General features: G+C 39.8%; 1 protein-coding gene across 6 annotated transcripts in view; it reads left to right on the plus strand.

The window, feature by feature from the left end:
- SNX14 (sorting nexin 14) overlaps positions 1 to 24,807 on the plus strand; it is a 56,635-nt gene that overhangs the window by 25,106 nt on the left and 6,722 nt on the right. For 5 of the 6 annotated variants that reach the window (XM_075708481.1, XM_075708483.1, XM_075708484.1 and 2 more), the window contains 9 exons: positions 588 to 646; positions 4,254 to 4,280; positions 8,305 to 8,434; positions 13,564 to 13,765; positions 14,736 to 14,819; positions 14,956 to 15,056; positions 15,336 to 15,447; positions 17,233 to 17,273; positions 17,447 to 17,566. In XM_075708481.1, the coding sequence (XP_075564596.1) occupies positions 588 to 646; positions 4,254 to 4,280; positions 8,305 to 8,434; positions 13,564 to 13,765; positions 14,736 to 14,819; positions 14,956 to 15,056; positions 15,336 to 15,447; positions 17,233 to 17,273; positions 17,447 to 17,566 (876 nt within the window). The remainder of the gene's footprint in view (positions 1 to 587; positions 647 to 4,253; positions 4,281 to 8,304; positions 8,435 to 13,563; positions 13,766 to 14,735; positions 14,820 to 14,955; positions 15,057 to 15,335; positions 15,448 to 17,232; positions 17,274 to 17,446; positions 17,567 to 24,807) is intronic. The other variant, XM_075708482.1, reaches the window with a different exon arrangement.

The following is a 24,807-nucleotide window of genomic DNA, read 5'->3' on the forward strand; positions in this document are numbered from 1 at the left end:
GTTAAAAAAAAAAAAAAAAATCAAAAAAATCCCTACATTGAGCCAACAGCTGCCTAAAGCTGCCTAATAGGAAACACTTTAAACACAGGGCTGAGTCTGAATTCTTGTCCATTTTAGAGTTTGTGTATGTAAATCAGGTTGCATGTTAAGCTTCTTGTGCTTATTTGAAGCAGAATATATTGAGTTGTCCTGGGAATGGGTACTTAGCTTACTTGGCATTGTTCTTAATAAAGTGTATTTCTCAAAAATGGCATTGATGATCATCTTTTCCATAATAGCTATAATGCTTCAAATCCTTGATTTTTAGCAAGGAGGAGACATGGATTTTGGTGCTTAATTTTAGTTTTACTTCTGGTTTGGTTTTCATTTTTTAATCCCAAGACTATGTGAAGTGAAATAAGTGGTCCTGGGAGCATGTTTTGCAAATTTGGTGTGTCCTTTTCCAGATGACTATTCTAATTCCTAGATTATGGGCAGCTTACCTTTTACTTCTGTTCTTGTTTCCTGAATTCTGCAATGTTGTTGCATAGTAGCCCTCACTGCAGTTAACCCAGTATTTTCTTTGATACCTTATTTGTCTGTTATAGTACTTCAGACACCTTTTAAGAGGAGCAGAGTCACCAACACGCAATTCAAAGTTTAACAGGTAGGTATGGTATTATCTTTTAAGTGTTTTTCTTCGTCTATTAGTTAAAAATAATAATAATTTTAATATAATAATAATAATTTAATAAAATATTAAACCATAGGAATTTTGCTACTGCCTGATACTAATTTGACTAAATTTTTAGCTCTACTTTTTTTTAAAATGCACTAATTACATACTGATGGAGCAAGCAATATTATAGAAGATGTCTCCGTTGCTTTGAGGTGTTTTACATTAAAGAATTTAAAATGTGATTTAGACCTCAACATTTGAGAAGCGGGAAGGGAAAAATAAATTTACAGTGAGAATATCATAACGTGGAAATAAAGTGGTGATTTAATTGACTGTATATATGAATACCATTTTGTTGGTGCAAACCTGGGTTGTCTTGGATTTCGGGTCTTACAGGGATGGGTACAGCATACCCTGCGTCTGACCAACCTGGTCATGCAATGGGTATCTCCTGTTGTTGTGACAAGGAGCATTTGCCATTTTTCCTAGGTCAAATGTGTTTTCTGTCCCCCAGCTCTCCCCATTCATTGCAGAAATGTAGTGTCAGAAGCCTTGTTTCTGGGTTTTTGACTGTATACTTACAGACCACCTTCAGGCTCCTTAGGGCCTGTGGAGAAGAGGAGCATCTCCTGTGGTATGGTTGGGTGATCTTCCACTGTGGGGATGGGTTGAGGAAGCTTGAGGTCTCATAATTTCTTGTCTTTCATTCTATGCTGGATGGCTCAGTCATGGACTAGCCCAGCTGAATTGTTCTCATGGTCTAGCCAAAAGAAGAACTTCAATGAGACAGTCTTTAATTTGGATAGGCTTGCTTTCTTGGTATGAAATAAGATCCATGGTACTGTAGAAAATGCTAGTTTTTATCATCTTAGAGTACTCTTCAGCAATTTATTTAACTTTTTCTGCTTTTGTTAGAGATACACCTAGCAGCAGCCCTCTTGATTTGCAGCCTACCGTAAGGTGTATTATTGCAAGATCCCTGTCTCCCCTGCTAACGTTCTTCAAAAACTACGTGGTGGTTCTTTTTAATATATCTCCATTAGTGACATCTATTACGTAATCTTTATAGTTCTTGTAGATCCAGGACTTAAGCTGTGGTGTAGTGCTTTCTCAGATTGGTGCTGACAAGCTTTTGTTTCTTACCAAAGAGGCATGGGAGGCAGCTAGACCAAACTGCATTTATCCCCTATGTGATACTCCACTAGGAATAGTGACCTTAAAACACACTCCTGCTTCTGTCAAAGATGGCTACAGGGTTTCATCCAGACCTTTAAATCTGCCTTCTGGTATCTTTCTCAGAATTACTCATGTCAAGGGTTGAAAGTATCCTGTCATACAGTTCTTAAATCTAGTTAAAGTATGAAACATTTAGGTCACCTCCCTGGTGCTTGGGTTTCCAAAACAGAAAGGGTGAAATTGCAGGCAGTCTCTGCCTAGAGTTTTTGAAATATGTCTCTGGCTACAAAATAAGCAAATTTTGTTTGGGGAGTGTTACAACATATTTGCCTGGAGTTCAAACAGTATCCACAGCATTACTGAAATGTATCTGGTTTACATTTTAGACCAATTTGAATGCCCTGAGTATATATGCTGTTTATGATACGAGATACTGCATGTTTCTGAAGTGGTGCCTCAGTGATTATTTCCATGAAACAGCTCCTATCTGAGGTCCTATCTGCAAGTAGTTTGCCTGTTGCTTTGGAGTTTCCCTCTGCAGAGTCTGGGACAGTCACTGTCAAGGAAAAAAAAACCCAAATTAAAAAAAGGTTACTTAGGGAATTATTCCAGATGTTATCCATATGCACATACATCATTCTGCCTTCTCTTCCCTATTCTAGCATTAGTTCCAGTTGAGAGAAACTACATGCAAAGAGATGAGTTTTGTTTTCCATATCTTTGATGCTTTGCTAGGGGTACTGTGTGTGTATTGCATAGATACTGCTGGTTAGAAAGTCAGATCAAGTAGTAGATATAAAATCCCAGTGGAATGTACATGTGGGTAATGTGTTGAAAGATTTCACTTATTGTAAGACAAGAAGATTTTAGAGTAGTTTCTAGAAAATACAAGTGGGAAAGTAGGAAGAAGTGACTATCAGCGTGTAATTTCTGGTTTGAATCACTTCTTTGAACTGTACAAAATAATCATAGCTTTTTGTGTACAGATAGGACAAATAATGTGCTATGAAAACTGCTAAGGTAATAGACGAGAAGTCCCAAGTGTTTCTGGAGTGTAAAGAAGTCACATTGAGGATATTATGATAACTTGATAACTAGCTGTGATTGTCAACAGTTTAACTCTGTAACTGGTGTTTTCCACCTAATGTTTAATGTGTGTGGCCAATGAAAATGGATGTTTTAAGTTCCAATTTTGGCGACTTAATTTTGGGTGCATGGAAGAGAGGACAAGAATTCCTTCTCCCTCTCTTATATGTATGTATTTATAATATGTTACTACATTACTTAAAGGTATTTTGCGTTGGAAGTCTAACAAAAAAAGAAAAGCCTGCATGTGATATAAACTCCCAGATTTCTGGATAGCCTTGATTTTCTACATATGACTACATATAGAAATAGATGCATCCTGATTTCTCATCATTGGGATAGCAATAAAATTAAAACATAGTAAAGGATCAAGTAGAAAAGGACCAAGTAAAGGACCAAGTAGAAAAGATGTTAACAATTTTGGGGAGTGGTTAGGAGTAAAAACAACAGAATTAAGTTGGTAAACAGTTGTATGCAATGTAATTGTCACCATCAGTTCCAACTTGGTAGGTTATGTTTCCAGTTTCACAGTTAACATGACTAAAGTCAGTGTAAGATGCCTTAGAATCAGTTCCTCTTGTAAAACAAAATCTAAAATTTGAATATTTTAATGCCATATCAGTTTGTCCAGAATTCAGTAGCGCCAGTGAATTAAAATCATGTGCGCGGTGACTCTGTTTCTGGTTAATCCATTTAAACATCTCAGTTGGAATTGCTGAATTGATGGCCAAGGCATTGGTTCCATGTAGAACCAGGTTATGTAGAATGTCAAAAATACATGACAGTTCTTAAAATCTGTGAAATAAATAAAAAAAAAATTAATAGTGTTTTTTACGATATCTAATATGGGGGGGTGGGGTGAGGCATTATTACATAAATAAGTCCACAGCCTTTTCTTTGTATTGGCCAAGTGAACTAGATTCCTACATGACTTCTGAACACAGGTTATGGGAAAAGTTAGCTGCCTGTTTGGCACTGCAGGTAACTTTAAGAATGAAAGTCATTCTCTATAAATTGGTAGCCACTTGTGCTGAATGTCAGAGAAGACCTGAAAGTTTCAATAACTAAGGTTTTAAATTCAAAAGCCAAGATTGTGGTGATGAAATGTGCAGGTACTGTTCGCATTTCACTTTCTTAGGATTTTAGGTCAGGAACTCCTAATCGTACCACATTTTTTAATAATCTGTAGTGATGGTCAAAGCCTATTCAGTTTTGTTGGGGCAGGCCTGTCAAATTTGGTTGTGGGATGGTTTTTTGGGCTTGGTTTTTTTTTTCTTCTTTTAATGTTATTTTCTCCTGGGCTCTGAGGTAATTTATGTGCCTGTTGTTGCAGAAGTAGCCTGAGTTTGGATGACTTCCGGTAAGTCTGTCTAACACTCGATAATTGTGTGTTAGTTACACTGTATCTATCATGACTGCATCACGCAGCCTTTGTAACAGCAATTAACTGCCCATTGTATTTGTAAAAATGTGAGTGTCTTCTCTGGACTAAACTGCATTTTTCTCCACAACAAGCTTTGCTCCCCATGTTCTCTTTACAAGTGTTGAGAAATTGCTTAATTACTAATTTCATAAGTTTGCAGTATATTAATATTGTTTGCTGTTAACAATTTGTCTGTTTTTATTAGTTTTGAAATATATTTGTATAACTTGAAGCTTTTTTTTTTTGGCCTGTGACTGCTAGCTGCTCCAAAATTTTGTTTGTTCCATGTCACATTTCCAGATCCTGTTTGAGGTTTTATCAACTGCTTGTTTTATCTTGCACAGCTGTGTCCAGGATGATCATTGCCTAACACTGCATGAAAATATAACTATTTTATGAATATTATCAAGCATTCAAAACCAGCAGGTCCCTAAATTAGTTCTCTCTGCAGCTTTCCTTGTGACTGTTACAGGTTTGATTACAACTTACGCTATTTTTTATAATTTGCTCTAGGTAGTCTACGGTCACTCATTAATGCCTTAATAGCTGCTCAGTCGTTTGTTTTGTCATTATTTGTGCCTCTTTAAATTCATGATATCCAAACTCAGAAAACAATTTTTTCGTTATGGGCTTTTCCTTAGAATTTGTCAGAGCATCAGTATTTCATATATTACTTGTACCATTCTTGAGTCTTGAGGGAACATCATCAACTTCATTTTACAGGTTAGGAAGCAAAGTATATAGACACTTTTTATCTTTCATGTGGCAGTTCAGTGTGTTGTATTATAACTTGCTAGAATGTTGAGCAATGAGAAGTACTTGAGATATAAGTACAGTTCATTGATTTTTAAGTGCAGCTATGAGCTCAGCGTTTCTCCTAATTGGGTGTAGTGGTTTTAGTCAGCCAAAAGAAAATGGCACTCTGCCTTCAAATGCATGTAAATATCTAGCTTGTCTGATACATATGACTTGGCTGGTACTTCTTGACCTGCAGAGGTTCACAATAGCACTCTTCAGCTGCATAGCCCTGGCTGATCACTAGCAAAGATCTGTTCAGTGTGCTGAATGAGGCAGGGATCCTGTAGGAAAATTATTTTGCAACCATCCACAATTAAAGAATGCCACAGTGCACAGTGGCACTAATGCAATCTTTGGTCTGCAATTCCCAGCTGTGGAGTGAACAACAATTGTTAATTTTTTAATGTTATGTATGTGTGACTTCTGGACCTTTTTTTAAAAAAAAAAGAAAGAAAAAAAGAAAAGAAAAATGTATTCCAACCTCTTGTTGTCACATCATTCATCAGAAATGTTGGAACCTGTAGACTCTCTGCTCAGGGTCCTGCCAAGACAATAACTATAGAATGACGATCTAATAATGCTGTTACATGGATCAGCACTAGAGGGAGGGGCATACTTTTCCCAGTGAGTTTTGTGTATATGTATTTGTTGACAGTAGCAGAGTTGACAGGTCTTGAAAGACTTGGTCTCTGTTCTAAACTGGCCACCTCCTCTCGTCTTTCTTCCCTCATGCCTTGAACCTGACCATATCCTAGTCCCGTCTCTTCCCTTCTACCTAGCCTTAAGTTCTTTCTCCTATTTCTGCTTAACCAGTGAATCTATTAGATTTTCATCCTGATACCTGGGGGTTTTTTTGGGTTTTGGTTTTTTTTTTTTTCTTTGCTCAGCATCCTCAAAAGATTGATCATCCTGTTGTCTGTCTCTGCTAACATCCCCACATTTTTTCCATGGTCATCTAATCTGGTTTGTGCTCTGCGTGCTTGCTCAAGGATTTTTGCCGGACCAGTCTATGTTTTCTCCACGTGTTGTCCACCATGTCTCTGTGTACCCTCTTATTCACCAGTGTTTGTTCTGAATTTGTGTCTCTTCCTGCAGAGATCCCATCCTAGTTTGTCACTTCATACTTGTTCCAGTTTAGTGATTGCTCTGTATTGATTAGGCGTGATCTCTCGGCTCAGCACTGGGGCAGGAAGGGGTGGTTCCCAGCTACCAGGTTGAATCCTGGCTCCATATAGCTCAGTACTGCAGTTACAGGCAAAGCTGTATTCTGCCTTCAGCTGGAGCACGATCAGTGTGGGAAAGAACTGATCTGAGCCTGCAGTACTCTTATCAAATCTCTGAGCTTGTGCAAATTAATGTTTTTGTTCAACATCTTGAGAACTGCACGAGTTTTCACAGGAATGATGAAAACTTCTTCAAGAGTCAAGCCAGAGGTCTGAAGTATTACCCTTCTAGAAAAGCTGTCTAGTTTTGTCTGAATAAGGTTTGTATTTTGCTAGCCCAGTGATTAAGTTCTTGAACAAGATTCAGGTAGGTCCCCATTGTGAAGAAAAAGTTCAGTTCAGCACAGTAACATGTAGAATAAGTTGTTTAAAAATGAGTAAAATTGTTCAAACATGGATTTAGACTACAAACAGCCAAGCAACCTTATTTTTGGTTAGCAGAGATTAAGTAAGATAAATGGTATCTGTCTGCTTTGGAACTGATAATAATAATATGAGATAGAAAAAGCAAAATATTTGGAAAAATGGTGGATTGTTTATGCAATTTTAGTCATGTACACAGTCTGGATAAAATTATAAACAGGAAGATTGTCGGCAACACACACATGCACATTTTGAGTCAGCAGTGTGGTTTCATGGCCGATGAAGATGCTTTACCTGATGGTCTCTGCTGTTCCATTGGTACTACTGTTCAGTAGTTAATAATTTTTTGTTTTAAAGGAAAAAGAAACACTTAGGATATTTTTTGGTCCTCTTAAGTGCCTTTCTTTACGGAAAGGGTGGTCAAGAATTGGAACAGGCTGCCCAGAGAAGTGGTGGAGTCACCATCCCTGGAAGTGTTCAAAAAACGGGTAGATGTGGCACTTCGGGACATGGTTTAGTCTAGTCTATCCGTGATTGGCTTAGAGTAGACTTGGTAGTGTAGGTTAATGGTTGGACTGGATGATCTTAAAGGTCTTTTCCAACCTAAACGATTCTATGATTCTAATTGTGCTTTTAATCTCAGTAATCTATAAAAATTCTTTTGAGTCTTTGATTCTGCAGTTCACTGTATTGATTTTTAACTCGCCTATCAATCGTATTTATTAAACTACCGTAAGTAACCTTAGGCTGATTCCATATTCAACAGAAACCTTTTTTCTTTCTGGAATTACTAGCATTTCTATGTAAGAAATAATCTTTGGTGTCAGGTCTCATGTAAGGGCATAAGAATGCTATAAAATCTGTTCTCAGTAAGGAGTGCACTTCCTGCCCAGTTATCTTTCTTTTTCCATATCTTGTTGCTTTTTGGATGCTTTGTCATAAGTAGCAAGACTTCAGAAAGTCTTCATCTTTCACTCAGACTGGCTCTTCAAGCCAAGATTCTTCAGTTGCATCTGTTTTCTCTCATTCTCAGTCTTGCTCCTTGCACATTCCTTTTGTCTGTCCCTAATGCTTAAAAGTTGAGATCTATCTTGAATCATACAACCTTGTAAAATTCTGGGATGTTTATGTAAAAAATGCATCTAAGGACACCATTTACAGTACTGGCAAGAGTGGATAAATATTTAAATATGAGTACACGGAAAAGGACAGAGTTAGTGACCTCCTTGGCATGCATGCCTGTAGCAATACAACAGTTTCTGCTGTCAAAACAAAATTGTTTTGCATGGTTGATTGTTTATTCTATGTCCTGCATTACTGGGATACTATTGTAAGAGTGTTAATGTTTGCTCATGGTTAAGCATATGGGAATCTCCTATCTCTTAAGTGTTACCAAGAAATTTTGCTCATCGATCACAGAACAAATTTGCTATAAATGAATTTCAGTTTAAGTGGAATTGTAAATATATTGGCTACTTGTTTATAGAGTTGTTTCTCTTACCTACAGTTGATGTGCAACGGCCTACCCAAGCTGCTGTGTAATAATATGCCTTGTGTTGTGAACTCTGTAATCCTAGGACCACACAGAAGAGAGGAGAATCATTTGGAATCAGCAGAATAGGCAACAAAATAAAAGGTGTATTCAAGAGTTCTGCAATGGAAGGAGCTATGTTGCCCAACTATAACTTAAATGAAGAAGATGACTTTGTGAGTAAAAGCTTTAAATTTGTCTTGAAGTCTGTGGTGGTGGTGGTGGTCTTTTTTCTTTCTTTATTTCAAAATGTTAAGTTTTTGCCTTTTCTGCTGTGTTATGTCACTGCAGGGTTTCCATGTGCTGGCTTCTGATTGTTGCCTTGTTTTCCCTGTATTCATTCCCAAGCCGAGGTCACATCCTCAATTAGTGAGGAGAGGCGGTGGGATGGCTCTGTATGTTAGGGAGTGTTTCGATTGTATAGAGCTCAACAGTTGTGATGATAAGGTCGAGTGCTCATGGGTAAGGATGAGAGGGTAGGCCAACAAGGCAGATGTCGTGCTGGAAGTCTGTTATAGACCACCCAACCAGGATGAAGAGGTAGATGAAGCATTCTATAAGCGGCTGGCAGAAGTCTCACAATCGCTAGCCCTTGTTCTCGTGGGGGACTTCAACTTGCCAGACATCTGCTGGAAATACAACACAGCAGAGAGGAAGCAGTCTTGGAGGTTCCTGGACTGTGTGGAAGACAACTTCCTGATGCAGCTGGAAAGTGAGCCTACCAGGAGAGGTGCCCTGCTTGACCTGCTGTTTACAAACAGAGAAGGACTTGTGGGAGATGCCGTGGTCGGAGGCCATCTTGGGCTTAGCAACTATGATATGATAGAGTTTTCGATTCTTGGCGAAGTAAGGAGGAGGGCCAGCAAAACCGCTACCATGGATTTCTGTAGGGCACGCTTTGGCCTGTTCAGGACACTGGTTGAGAAAGTCCCATGGGAGACAGTCCTGAAGGGCAGAGGGGTCCAGGAAGGCTCGGCATTCTTCAAGAAGGAAGTCTTAAAGGCACAGGAGTGGGCTGTCCCCATGTGCTGTAAGATGAACTGGCGGGGAAGATGACTGGCCTGGCTGCAGGGAGCTTTTGCTGGGACTCAGGGGGAAAAAAGGAGAGTCTACCACCTTTGGAAGAAGGGGCAGGCAACTCAAGAAGAGTACAGGGATCTGATTAGGTCATGCAGAGAGGAAACTGGAAAGGCAAAAGCGCAGCTAGAACTCAATGTGGCCACTGTTGTAAGAGATAATAAAAAATGTTTTTACAAGTACATTAAGAACAGAAAGAGAGCCAAGGAGAATCTCCATCCTTTGCTGGATGCGGGGCGGGGGGGGGGGGAACATTATCACCAAGGATGAGGAAAAGGTTGAGGTACTTAATGCCTTCTTTGCCTCTGTCTTTAATAGCCAGATGAGTTACCCCCAGGGTATTCAGCCCCCTGAGCTGGAAGACAGGGACAGAGAGCACAGTGGAGCCCCCATAATCCAGGAGGAAGCAGCTAATGACCTGCTACACCACCTGGATGCTCACAAGTCTATGGGGCCGGATGGAATCCGCCTGAGAGTACGGAGGGAGCTGATGGAGGAGCTTACCAAGCCACTCTCCATCATCTATCAGCAGTCCTGGTTAACAGGGGAGGTCCCTGATGACTGGAGGCTTGCCAATGTGATGCCCATCTACAAGAAGGGCCGGAAAGAGGATCTGGGGAACTACAGGCCTGTCAGCCTGACCTCAGTGCCAGGGAAGATCATGGAGCGGTTTATCTTGAGTATGCTCAACAGGCATGTACAGGCCAACCAGGGGATCAGGCCCAGCCAGCATGGGTTCATGAAAGGCAGGTCCTGCTTGACCAACCTGATCTCCTGTGATCTGGTGACCCACCTAGTGCATGAGGGAAAGGCTGTGGATGTCATCTACCTGACATCATCTCCCACAGCATTCTCCTAAGGAACCTGGCAGCTCATGGTTTGGACGGGTGTACTCTTCGCTGCGTAAAAAACTGGCTGGGTGGCTGAGCCCAGAGAGTTGTGGTGAATGGAGTTAAATCCAGTTGGTGACTGGTCACAAGTGGTGTTCCCCAGGGCTCAGTTTTGGGGCCAGTCTTGTTTAATATCTTTATCAACGATCTGGATGAGGGGATTGAGTGTGCCCTCAGTAAGTTTGCAGGTGACACCAAACTGGGTGGGAGTGTCCATCTGCTCGAGGGTAGGATGGCCCTGCAGGGGGATCTGGACAGGCTGGACTGATGGGCTGAGGCCAACTGTATGAGGTTCAACAAGGCCAAGTGCCGGGTCCTGCCCTTAGGTCACAACAACCCCATGCAATGCTACAGGCTTGGGGAAGAGTGGCTGGAAAGCTGCCCAGTGGAAAAGGACGTGGGGGTGCTGGTTGACAGCCGGCTGAATATGAGCCAGCAGTGTCCCCAGGTAGCCAAGAAGGCCAACCCATTTTTTGAATGCTTCCAGGGATGGTGACTCCACCACCTCTCTAGGCAGCCTGTTCCAATGCTTCACTACCCTTTCCGTGAAGAAATTTTTCCTAATATCCAACCTAAACCTCCCCTGGCACAGCTTGAGCCCATTTCCTCTCGTCCTATTGCTAGCTACTTGGGAGAAGAGACCAACACCCACCTCACTACAACCTCCTGTCAGGTAGTTGTAGAGAGCGATAAGGTCTCCCCTCAGCCTCCTCTTCTCCAGGCTAAACAACCCCAGTTCCCTCAGCCGCTCCTCATAAGGCCTGTGCTCCAGACCCTTCACCAGCCTCGTTGCCCTTCTCTGAACAGGCTTGAGCACCTTAATGTCTTTCTTGTATTGAGGGGCCCAAAACTGGACACAGTATTCCAGGTGCGGCCTCACCAGCGCCGAGTACAGGGGGACAACCACCTCCCTGCTCCTGCTGGCCACACTATTCCTGATACAAGCCAGGATGCTGTTGGCCTTCTTGGCCACCTGGGCACACTGCTGGCTCATGTTCAGCTGGCTGTCTACCAGCACCCCCAGGTCCTTTTCAGCCAGGCAGCTTTCCAGCCACTCTTTCCCAAGCCTGTAGTGTTGCATGGGGTTGTTGTGACTGGAGTGCAGGACCCGGCACATTTCAAAAATGACTGACCCCTACCTGCTTTAAGCCCTTATTCTAACTGTGCAGTGCTGGGAGTGTTATCACTGTATCAACTGATACGATAAATGGTAGGAGATGAGAGTGGCAAGTAGTGGTAAATTAAAGAGAAGGAATCAGAAAACATAGGCAAGAGTTGAGTTTTGATCAAGTCCATTTTCTAAGCCTTTAGTTTAGTCAAAAACTACAGAATCAGGTAAGCCTGAGTGTTTGCAGAATGGCCTTGCATTTTTGCAAGGAGGTGTTTGTGGAGATTGTTATTTAGTGCTGATGCAAATATGCACATTTAATCAGGATAGATTATGAAGTCTTTAAGTTTGGCAGCTGATAGCTCAGCCCTCACAGGGTTGGGGGAGTGAGGGCAAATTGCACCCAGTTCATGTGGGCGCAGTTGCAGAAACTCAGCTGTTGTTGACTTTGGAGTTGCTGTCCTGAAACGTTGTTCTGCGGTTTCTACCCAGTGGTGACAACTGCATAAAGCCTGGGGAAGGGGGAAAATGAGGGTAAGACCTCATACGGAAGATTTTGTAGGTGTAAAGCTACCTGACGACCCTGTCATTGTGGTTCAGAGCATCTGTCCTATTTATTCCATTCTTCCGTGTAAGTTTGTCCCACAGTTTGTGAGCCCTGATTGTTCATTCCAGGCTGGGGTTATTTTTATTTGCTTTGTGAAAGAACGCAGCCTATAATTCAGCTCTCAAATCATGAAGCACCTTAGCTGAGCATGGTCTCTGTGCAGTAGCAACTGACTACTCTTCACCTGTCACAGTTTCTCTTTTTATCAAATAAATCAGGTAAGTGGAAGCAAAAATGTGTTTTGAAGAGATTCAGTTAGTGGATCTACGGCGATCTGTTTTGATAGACAACAGCCCATGCTGTAACCAGTTTAAGGATCATTTCAGTATTATGCAAAGGCAAAACAAAACTGAACAAAGATTGCTCGTGTGTTGAACCATTTATGCTTCAGCTGCAGTTGAGTCATGATCATGTGAATATTGTAGTGCAGACACAGCCAAAATTATTTCAGGATTGCTGTATTGCATTAATTAGACTATCCCAATACCAGAAAAACTTGTTAAACCACCGAGGCTTGGCCTTTGAGGGAAATTTGGCTTTAAATTATGAAGCTAAGGGAAAAGGAGTTGAAAGTTAGATTCATGCTTTCCAGTTTGCTGTAGTTTTCACATGTTGTAAATTCATATGTTAAAATCTCCTATTATAACTTTTAACAAGTGGCAGTACTCTCAAGTGTCTATGCGAGACTGACTGAAGTACTCTACTTTTGAACTGTCGCTCAACTCTAACCTATCTCAATGTAGTTAATAGCTCTGTAAGTTGTGGTGGGAAGAGCGAGGCGCTGGCCGCTGCTGTGGCGGGCACAGGCTGGAGGCAGGACGATGGGCTTGGGTGTTGGTCCTTGTCAGGCAGCGCCTGCCTCCTCACAGGGTTCTGATGTTATAGAAGCCCTTGCAGCCTGGCAGCAGGCTAAATTAGATTTAGACAATTTCAGTTTTACAAGGAAACAGGACTGCTCTTTTTTAACTTGTTTGCCCACGCTTGTGAAAATACAAGCAGCTGTGGGCTGCAGGAATCATTCAATCCCCATTGTGGTTGTGTTGCACCTTGCGGAGCAAGTCAGATTCATGTGTTCACAACGTACTCCGTTGCACTTGGCTGTGGGGGTGGCAGACCTGCTAGCTTGGTGCACTGTTGGCTTCTGTCCCTTGTTTTGTTTAGATAGCTTCCTGGCCTGACCTAGTAAGCTCAAGTCTTCAATTTGGGTCCTAGTGTGCGGGAAAATGCAGTGCAGCTAAATATGCTGAACCCAAGCTGGTTCCTGTAGCATTCAGTCGGTGTCTAAGGCATTCTTCCATCTGTTTCCTCTAGTACTTCTATTCCGTGCCCCCCCCCCCCCCCCCGAAGTGTCAGATTGGAACTTGATAGTGCTATAAAAACTTTCAGTTCTCATTAAAAGTTGCTAAATTCAAATTAATTTGCAGTGGATCTAAAAACAGAAAATCATCTACTTGACAACTCCATTAATGAAATGGTTTTTTTTGTTCTTTTATTACTTAGTGACACATACTTAAAGACTGGATTTGTGTTTCATTATCGTGTATATTTCTTGATACTGTTTTGTAAAGGTAGACTGGACCAATTAAAATAGAACTGTAGATCTTGATGTTTGAATCTTTACAGATTGAAGAAGGCGTTATGGTGATGGAAGATGATTCTCCTGAGGAGGCTGTTAGTACCCCAAATACACCCCGCAACCTTGCCGCATGGAAAATTAGCATCCCATATGTAGATTTTTTTGATGATCCCTCTTTGGAAAGAAAAGACAGAAAGGAGAGAATTCCTGTGTTCTGCATTGATGTTGAGAGAAATGATAGAAGGGCAGGTATGCAGTACTGTGGATAAATAAAATGTCATTTAAAAAAGAACTCAGAGTATTCTAGTGTGCTGTACTCTGATGGCTGTTGCAGTGTGTTTTGCATACATGTTCTTCTGATTTTGAAACAATGACTTGAAAATTCTGAGGAGATGTGTTTGAGAGCTAAATGATCTCATTTAGTATTTGCAAATTGAGAACTGACTTCTCAGCACGAATCAGTTCCATTTAGACTTCGTGCCAAAGTTTGAGATTTTCTTTTTCCAAAAACTACTGATCTTATGAATCATATTAATAAACATGTGGCATATTTTTATTTCACCCACTCTGAACTTTGGAATAATGAACAGTAAATAACTTTATAACCTTAAAATATAGTTCTTGGGAAATGAAAATGTTTTCCTTATTAGGAACCATCCTGGCTTGCAGATAGTTTATCAGTATTTAGATAGCAATACATACATACTGAGTGGGGAAAACAGCATCATCCTGGGGTTGCATAGATTTGTGTTAGGGAAGCTAATACTTCCACAATAAGTAGGAAGTGTTTAAGAGCTATTTAGTGATATCTTTGAGGAGGAAGAATGATCAGGATTCAAGCTGATGGTGCAGAGGACTGTATTCAACAAGTAGTATTTCTGTAAATCATTTGGTTAAAAGTTTGAAAATATGTCTAACATAGTCAGCTCTGATACATTTTGAAGTTACGCAGTGCTCCATTGTTTAGACTTTAGGGATTCCCTAAATGAGATGATAATTTCCATGTTCGTACCCTGCCTGTCTACCAGGTGTGCATTTTAGCTTAACACTTAAATTATCTGGCTGGGATATTTTTTTGTTATGGCAATAGGGGGGGCTAATATCATTGAGGTTTTTCCTATAATAATCCAACATACACTTGCTGTTTTTTAATTCATCTCTCAAGTGGCATAAAACCTGGTTTGTTTTTAATGTTGGTTTGGGTCTCTTTTCCCCCTAGTTGGGCATGAACCTGAACACTGGTCTGTCTACAGGAGGTATCTTGAATTTTATGTGCTTGAGTCGAAGCTAACGGAATTTCATGGTACGTTCTCCATCATCTGGAAAGCCACTTTCCCACTGCTGTGATTATCATTCAGTGCTGAGCTGAAATTTAAAATAATGAAACCAATTTTTGCTGCATTACAAGAATAATTTAATCTCCTTGATATCTTTATTAGGTACGTTTCCTGATGCTCAGCTTCCCTCAAAGAGAATCATTGGCCCCAAGAACTACGAGTTCTTAAAATCCAAGAGAGAGGAGTTTCAGGAATATCTGCAGGTATCAAGCAGACTTCTGGAGCAAAGAATATTCTAAATATTATAAGATTAATAAAACAATGTCTGCTATTTTTTTTGTTTGTTTCCAAGCAACTTGGGTTATAGAAAGGATTGAAGTGGGCAGATAAAACTTGTTAAAGCTTCATGTGACTGAAAACAGAAATTACAGTATCTGTGGTAATATAATGCTCTTTGGATACCTGTCTTTGCTGAAGAGAAACTGATTTTTAAAGATGAGTTTTGAAGTACTTACACTTCTTTCTTTCCTTCTGTCTCAAAGAAACTTCTGCAACATCCAGAACTAAGCAACAGCCAGCTTTTAGCTGACTTCCTGTCCCCTAATGGAGGAGAGACTCAGTTTCTTGATAAAATGTTGCCTGATGTGAATCTTGGTATGTAATATGCTAGTTGTTTATGCTGACAAATAGTAATACTGTAGATACTGTGATTGAATGATAGTAGTAATGAATAGATAACTCTTGTGGAAGGATATGGAGGTGGGTAATAAGAACTTTGCTCCTTCACAGCCCTTAAAATTGTAGCTCAAGAAGCAAGATATGCTGATACCTTTTCCTTGAAGAAAAAGAATGTTTTGAGATTATGGAAAAAAGTGTTTAAGTGGTTGCTTTTGAATCTTTATGTCCGCAAGCAAGGTGATAAGATTCCTCTAACAAATTTCATAGTTCAAGAAGACGTACGGTATTGTCATGAGTCAAATCTGCAGAAGTCCATCATTGTTTACAGGTGTGACGGTATAAATGATTTCTTAATATAAACTACCTTTGGGTGTTAGGTGATTTAAAATCTGTTTATTTTAATCTGAAAACTGCAATATTAAATAATTTCTAGTATCAGAATTAAGATCTCTTTTAACATGAGCTACGTAATAGAATTTGAGGCAGTGGGGTGTCTGATAGAGGCAGGCCAAATGAAAATTGAGGAGTTGAGAAATTCTTGATGTCTAATGTAACAGTTGATAATAAATCCAAAAAGTAGACTGCAGTGTGACTTTACATCTTGGCTGCAATGTAGCTGTCTCAGGATAATGGTCCTGAGCTGGCAAGGTCAACCTCGTGGCCATTCTGTCTTTGTGTATTGTAGCACTTGTGGTTCTGGCACCAGCGTGGTCCAGGAAAGCTGTGTCTGAACTGTGCCACTGCATTTCTGCTTCTCCTGGTCCTTGTGTGAACCTGCTGGGGTGGTTGTTCTTTTAGTGTGTTTACTGAGTTGTTGAGTGAGATTTCAGTGGTCATCTTCCAGTTAAAGGGTTTTGTTTCAGACCTCTCCTCTAGATCCAACTGTACATTGTTAAAAAAAGCTTATAACTATGGTGTTTACTGTAATGCATCTAATGTCTGAGACCGTGCTTCGCTTCGCTAAACATAATTTTAAAAAGTCTTGGCATTTGGTGAGAATGAGCAATTTTATTATTATCATTTGGTCATTGTACATATTTTCTGATGTAAGTTCCAAATTTAATGACATGTAGATATGAAAAATAATACTGTAAATGTAGTGCTTAAAATAAAACTAATCCTAGACACTTTCATTTCTCAGCGTTAAGTTACTATGGTGTATCCTGATAGCCTTAACAGAACAGAAGAGCTGATTTTTAAGACCACAGCTGTAGCCTGTCCAATTTATAAAACTTTACTCACCAGTATTTTCAAGACTGGATCCTTCCAGAATCTCTCCAGATGAGCTGATCTTTTCAGGGAAAGAGGATAATCTCACTTTTTGTGATTTCTTTTGTGATAAATGTTTATGAAGGATGAAGAACTTAGATACAGAAAATTGTGCCTATGCTGGTGTCACATAGTACTGACATTATGGTGCTATAGCTATTTATATTTGAGCTTCTAGAAAAATTACAAAGGTAGATCTAGAATACTTTGCTTTTTTTTTTTTTCAAAAGTATTAAGATAGTCATGTGTATGTTTTTCATATTTTAAGTATCTTTTCTTGAAAAGTACTAAGCCTTAAGTTATAAACTAGATATGTGGAAGACTTTATTTTCATAGCTTTTTGTGCCAAATTTAAAAAAAAAATACCGATTTTAAAAACTATTGTATTTTTAAATTAAGTGCTAGACAATGAGTACATAAAATGTAGCAGAGCAAAATGTCTTTAAGATCATGCAGTGCTAACAGAAAGTTTTTGTTTGTTTCTAATTATAGGTAAAATTATAAAATCTGTTCCAGGAAAGCTGATGAAAGAGGTGAGTTAAGTCTTCCAGGTTGCCAACATTTTAACTTCAGTGACTAATTTTATGTGCTACTAACTTATAGGGTAGTCAAAAATTTGTTTGGAAACTCAGGTTTTTGTTTGTTTGGTTGGTTGGGTTTTTTTCTATAATTATGCAAGTGACAGGTCACTTGTATCTTATTTCAGAAAGGTCAGCATTTGGAGCCATTCATCATGAATTTTATCAACTCCTGTGAATCTCCCAAGCCTAAACCAAGTAGGCCTGAACTTACCATTTTGAGTCCCACTTCTGAAAACAACAAGAAGGTACAGTAAGTCATCTTCCTTCCCTGCTTTACAGGAGTGGGGAAAATTGACCATACTCTGAAAATGCAAAGAACAGAAAAACCCACAAATACAACAGCTTACCTATTTTGCATTGTCTTTTCCCACAAGAAAGAGAATAGTAGTGCAGGGAGATATGTCATCTTCTGTCTTGTAAATGTCTTAGTCTGAATGACTTTTGAGGGTTGGTTGGTTGGGGTTTTTTTGGTTTTGTTTTTTAAACTCTTACTGGATTTGGAGATGAGGATACAGAGTAGAGAGCCTGGGAAGTACAGAGAGAAGAGGAGGGAAAGCAGAGGTGTAAAATGAGGAATGTTTTAATACCATAAAGCAGCTTCCTTTTTGAAGTGAAATGAGCTTGAGTGTTTGACAAATGTGTGGCTTGTCAAAGTGCTACAAGCCAAAATTGTGAAGTTGCCAATACCTGTTTATCTGCCTTTAAAACGTTAGTATACAGTTTGTTGATGTCTGGCATACATAATATATTAGCCATATAACTTAACTGTAGTTTCTCTCTCCGACATTGCCACTGCTAAAGCCCAACACTTCCAATTTTAACCCTTTATTTAACTATAGGAAAAGGTCATTCCTTTCATAATTTTCCTGTATTTGTGGCTAGAGACTGGTAAGTTACTTGAAAGACTTCCATTAGGTTCAGGGGCTTTAAGAAGACACTGGTCTTTATTTTTGTGTTAGATTGCTTTAGAGTGTAAATATATTTGTGGAATTTACAGAGGAATATTGTTTCTGGACTACGATTTCAGAGACCCAAGCTCAGTGTTACAGAGTTGATGTGATTTGGGACAAAATATTTAATGTGCATACACTTTGCCGTGTGAGAAATTCTAAAAGAAAACTCAGTACTATATGCTTTTCTGCTATCTCATTGGCTTTGGAAAGAGGAGTTGAAACAGGAGTACATAAGCTGGGACATTTCATTTTGCAAAGTGATAAATTAGAGATGTATGTAGTCTAAAGAATAATGCATACCATGAGAGGGCAGGGGATTAAGACTGGGTTTTTTCCCCTCTCTTTTCTAGTGCAAAAACTAAGAGGCATTAAATGAAGGTGGTAGGAGCCAGGTTCAAAACAAAAAGCTGTAGCTCTTGCAATGGTTAGTAGATTGGTGGAACTCCTTGCCAGAAGATGATGTGAATACCAGAAGTTTAAATAACTATAAGGCGAGACTGGACAAATTCACAAAAAAGGAAATATATTCAAGGTGAATACCTGTAGAGAAGCTGCATCCAGCTCTTGAACTTTTTTTTTAGTTAAAAACAATTGGAGGCTGGAAGAGTGTTGGTGAAAAGTACTGTCTATGCGTGTTTTTTTTCTTGCAAGAGCTAGAAGCCCAGGATCCATTTATGGTTCATGTTGGTGATGGGCTGTTAAAAAAGTGGACCTTTTGATTTCCTCTGCTATGGACATTTTTACAGTGTTATGACACTTACAGAATTTGCAGGTACAAAACTTTTATACTGATTAAGTATAATGGCAGTTAAATCGATTAATTTGTTTACATCTTCTAAACTTGAAGTCTGAATTACTACAGCCAATATTGTATTGTTAGCTTACACGTGCACACACAAATAGTAGTTTTCAAGTCCTTTCTTACCTTGGACGCTGTTTCTAAGGTTAAGATATTTTGCTGTTGCTGTCTATTCAGAGGGGTATCAGCAGTTTTAAAAATCAGATGTAGAGTTTTTGACTTGCGCTAGAAACAGTACATGCGTAAATACTTCAGCTGTTTTTTATAAAACAGCTGGCAGCATACTACAGCATAGTATGAACAATCAGTTAATTTTTTACTGTGATCTGTCCAGAACAGGGTCTGGAATGAGGTTTTCCCAATTCTTCAGGGTGATGCCCGGGAAGCAAAGAGCTGGCTGCATTTTGGCTTTCATTTGGAATACTGAAGTTTCCTTAAACAAAACGTAGATCTTTACTGCCTTCTGTTTTCTAATGTCATTTTCAGAAATAGTATTGTGGGGGAAATCTTATCACCGTTGACTAACTGTCCATGTAGGCACTCCATTGGAGACACAAGTTAGTAGAGTCAAAATTGTTGCTAGTACCGCTGATTACCCTGTAGGAGGTGCTTCTGTCACGAGATAGGAGTTTCTTTGCAGACAGCAAAAAAGATGAGGCTAGCCCCAGCTCTCCACTACTCACTATTGTGAGAGTGAGTTCACTGTTTTTCTAAGCAACTTTATTCTAATTAGCTGTTTTATGAATAAGTACTTGGTTCTACATATATTTTAGATTTTCTTTTCTCTTTCCCAAAAGAAACCTGTTTTGTTTTGGGGAGCCATTTGCTGTAAATGGATGGAAAGTTTCAGACTTCAGTATATCTCCTGCAGAGCTATGGTTATTATTTAATGATGGGCACTCAAGACAGTTTGCCTTGGGGGATGCTGCAAGACAGTTCTATGATCAGATACTCGGTATTTGTGATAAAATTATACTGCCAATTTTGACCAGCAGAGGCACGTATGCGTAAGGAATTAATGTGCTGACTGCTTTCTCACTAATTTCCCATCTATCAGTTTAGCTAGAGCGCACACACGTACTCACATGTTAACTGTAATTATTAGAGATCTGATATCCCAGGTTGTGCTGTATTACGGTCTCTGCTGAGTCTTCCCATGCACATTGTAAAATTCATCTCTCTTGCTGATTTGTTGGGGTGCTTGCGCCTTCTTTGGAAGACAGTTTTCTCTTTCTCGAGTCAGCCCACGCTTAGGAAAAGCTTTGTGCCAGGTGCCAGGACACTGTGCCATTTACATCTTGTCACTTCTTGGAGTTGATTTGGAAGCCACAGTGGTTTCATCTGCCAGACTGTTTTAGTTCAGATCAGCACTGCTTTTTTGGAAGCAAATCTCCTGATCATCTCTGCTTATCGCTTTTTCTCTTGCACAAGGGAGCTGTCTTAGAACTCATTAACTGAATTTATTTCAGATGAAATTAAGCTGGAAAACGCTGTCTAGGAATGCAGGTGCCAAGGGGTGTTCAGTCCAAAGGCCAGACAAAGGTAGACTGAGGTAACATCCCTCCCTACCCCGCCAAATACATCTGGCATAGACTTCAGTTGTTCAGTTCTGCAGTTTCACTTCTGTTGTGCCACGTGACATCTTCATGAAGACGTAAGCACTGTGCAGCACCCTTACCCAGTAGAAGCTGGTGATGGAGATGAATGCTAAATGCCTGTACCAAGATTGTGTGAGCTACCTGTATAGAGTCGATGAGGAGATCTGGCAGGCAGCTGAAGAGATGCAAGGTTGGCACTTACAAGTGCCCGTGTGAGCAGAGCATGTTATCTCATAGCAAGAAGGTTGTACAGCACAGAATCTTTTGGTTAATGCTAGAGTCAATTTCCAGCTGATGCTTGTATTGCCACAGTGTTCCCATATACCTTGTCTGGCACAGTTCTGTTTATTCTAGTACCAACATGTTGGAATCCACTGTACAATACATATTCCCCAGTGCTTGTGCTGCCAACTCTGTTGCAATGAATAGGGTACGCCCAGCCTACCTCTTCTTCAACAGGCTGAATAAGAAATGCCTGAAAGTCTGTCAGGACAGGTGAAGGCTTGAGTTCAGTCAGAGATGTGCCTACTTCTCTGAGAGATTTTCCGCATGCTGCTTCCTTTTGAATATTCCTGGTGTATGTATGTTTGTATGTTTTAAATATTGGTGGAAAGACTTCTAGTTAAAAATACATAATGAATGTGGGTTACAGCCAGTAGCTATTGGATTTTGTCCTGTATCAGAACCACTAGATCAAAAGAGTTACCAACCTCCCTGGTTAAAACAAACAGGCAAACAAAAAACGCTGCTCCCTCCTCCTAGGGGCACCAACAGGATTTCTGGCTTTCCCAGCTATGTTTCTATTCTGAAGGTCTGTTAGCAGCTTGATCGTCTTCCGAACATACTTTTGTCAGACTTGCTAGAATAGGTCAGGACTTGTCAGCTGATGCAGACTTTGCAAAATATGTCTACAGAGGGATTGTTCTACTGGCTTGTGATGACCTGCTAACAGCAATAAAAACTGCTTTTGGAACACCAACAGTATAATGTATGTTTATGCATAGTTACTTGGAGGAAGACACGGTTGCTTTTCAATATGCTAACTGATGTGGTTCAGGCACTATGTACATTCTTTCATCTTACCGTTTTGGTATAGTCATCTGTACTGTGCAAATGAGCAGGAAAAACAGTAGAGAGGTTAATGCCTCTGGGTGTGGATGTTTGTTCATAATTGTGGTATTGCTTCTATAAACTTCACACCTATGCTGGAATGTCTAGGCATATATTTGCATATGTGCTCACTAACTGTGAGTAACTTTCTTTTTTCTATTAGGCACTTTAGGTAAGCATTCATATTTACTTTGCTAGCTTCTCCTATCGAGGTACAACAGATAGCTTCTCATACAGGGGATTACTTTGGTCTTTTTCTTAATACTGGCCTTTTATCTTTCACTTGCTTCAAGAGCTTGGCTTCCATTATTAACCAGCACCAATCCATGGAATTTCTTCATTGAAAACCTTTTAAGAGTATTTCATGGTTATAATCACAGTTACTGTTTGATCTTAAAGATATTAATAATGATAGCATTGGAGTTTGTCTTGTCTTTTTTTAGTCTAATTACAACTGAGCTTTATTATATCACGTGTCAAATATTAACATACGCAGAAACATTTAAAAGCAAAATCCTGTGCTTAACCTGAATTGTGAATATAATCTCTACTTCTGTATTAGATATCCAATTGTATGTTTTTCACTTGGCTTTCCTCTGAGCCAAAATCCTGCAAAGTGCGTCAGACCTTCTGAGTAGAGGTGTAATGCCACTTTGTGTTACGGCTGCCACATCCTTCAGATGTGCATTACTAATGAATAGTGTAAAGTATTTACTTTATAAAACTGCTCATTAGCTCAGTAATTTTGGCATGCATTGATCTGCTGTTGCTTTCTGAAATGCCATGTGCAAAAGTCTAAGCTTTCAAAGCTTGACAATGATCAAGGAACCATTCCATTCAAGGTGCAAGACAGATTATCCATGTGTAGAGGTACGTACAACATTCAAAAGATACTGCTTCTGGTTTGGGGTGAAAGTTGAAATAACTTTTGGAAGTCAAAAAGCTTTGCCCTAAGATGTCCTTGATGTCTGATTTTTTTTTTATAGATCACCTACTGGACTGCTGTTAATGATTTAGTTTGGCCTGTACACACTCCTCTGAACCTATATCTATGTTGCACAATGAGCTGCTTTGAGTTGGCTCAGTATGTATCACCTCTATCAGGTCGTGGAGTGTATCTAAAAAATAAATGAGGCTCTTGTTTAAGTTACAGTAATTCAACTAAGATTTCTCCAGTGTCCTAGAATCAGTATTGAGGAAGATATAGACTTCAGTTTATACACTTTTTTTTAAACAACATACCGGGGATGCCTTCATACAGTAGGCGTGAATAATTATGTGTTCTTTTTAGGTTTGTTACTTTCCTGGATACCAGTCATCCAGTGGTGCATTAACCGTATTTGCTCTTCCATGTAATTTATGTGATAACTTGGTGTTTAATTTGCGTGAACTTTGTGAAGATAATTCCAGCAGTTCAGCACTTAACAAAAGAGAAGGCCTAAAGAAGTACAAGTCAAAACCTGGGTCTCACCAGATTTCCTGATGTAATTTTTCCTAAGAATGCAGAGCACTTTTGTCCTGGTTTCAGCTGGGATAGAATTAATTTTCTTCCTAATAGCTGGCATAGTGCTGTGTTTTGGATTTAGTAGGAGAAGAATGCTGATAACACGTTGATGTTTTAGTTGTTGCTAAGTACTGCTTATACTGGTCAAGAACTTTTCAGCTTCCCATGCTCTGCCAGGTGCACAAGAAGCTGGGAGGGAGCACAGCCAGGACAGCTGACCCAAACTGACCAAAGGGCTATTCCATACCACATGATGTCATGCTCAGTATAGAAACTGGGGGGGGTTGGCCGGGGGGCAGCGATTGCTGCTCAAGAACTGTCTGGGTATTGGTCAGCAGGTGGTGAGCAACTGCATTGTGCATCACTTGTTTTTTATTATTATTATTATTATTATTTATTTTTCCCTTCCTTTTCTGTCCTATTAAACTGTCTCTATCTCAACCCACAAATTTTACTTTTTTTTTTTCCCCCCTTCCAATTCTCTCCCCCATCCCACTGGGGAGGGCAAGAGTGAGCAAACAGCTGTATGGTGTTTAGCTGCCTGCTGGGTTAAACCACAACAATTCTGTTTAGAGACTTGCATGGTTCAGAGCCTGTTGTGATGTTTTATGGCCTTACTTATTTCAGGGAGAATTGCTCTACAGAAAGTAAACCACATATAAGCAAATTACTTCCAATTCCTTGGAACTATTTTTAATTTGGGAGTGATACTGAAAAATCTGTGTCAGTAGCAATCATCTCAATCTTGGCAACACTAACTATGTTGTATTTGTCTTTAGTTCTGGGATGCATTTTTAGAAGCTTGGCATAAACTTTTAACTTTCTTTTCATAATACAGAGTATTTTGTGTAAATTCTTTTTTATCTTTAGATCAACAGTTTTGCGGATAAGATAATTTGAAATAAACTGTTAATGGTGATTGCTAGGTTTTGTCAAATGTAGAGAGCCTCAGGATTCAGAGAACTCCTCCTTTCCAGCTACTGGAGCCCACAGTAGCCTTCACCTGGGGCGGATGAAGGAGTACTGCCTAGGTGGTATGGGACTCCTTACAGGATGCAGGGAAGAGCCTCTTGGAATTTTACAAGTGTTACAATGGTATCTTTTGGGGAAGAACAAAAGGCAAGGAAATGGAGGGATCATGGTGGCGGTGGTGGGAACATGGGAAAATAGAAGGTTAAAGGAATAAAATGAGAAATGGGATAAATGGAAGGAAACCCAAACTTTGGTAACTTACAAAGATTCATGAAGTTTTTGCTATAAATAATCAAGCTGGCAGGGGAAAAAAAGGATTTCTCTGTGTAAAAAGTTGGATAATTTGTCCAGAAACCATTGCATTTATTTCAGAGTGGAAGCCAACAGGAAATTTTAGGAACACTTGGATGTTGTAGGGTTCCCCTGTGATTTAAAGCTGACAAACTCCTATCCTTTATGCCCCTCATTGACAGAACGGGGTGCATCAAAGGAATCAAAGCCTGCGATAAAAGTCTAGATACGTAAAGGTATTGGGAGCAAAAGGGCTCGG

This window comes from Pelecanus crispus, chromosome 3 (genome assembly GCF_030463565.1).
Source record: "Pelecanus crispus isolate bPelCri1 chromosome 3, bPelCri1.pri, whole genome shotgun sequence".
NCBI lineage: Eukaryota > Metazoa > Chordata > Aves > Pelecaniformes > Pelecanidae > Pelecanus > Pelecanus crispus.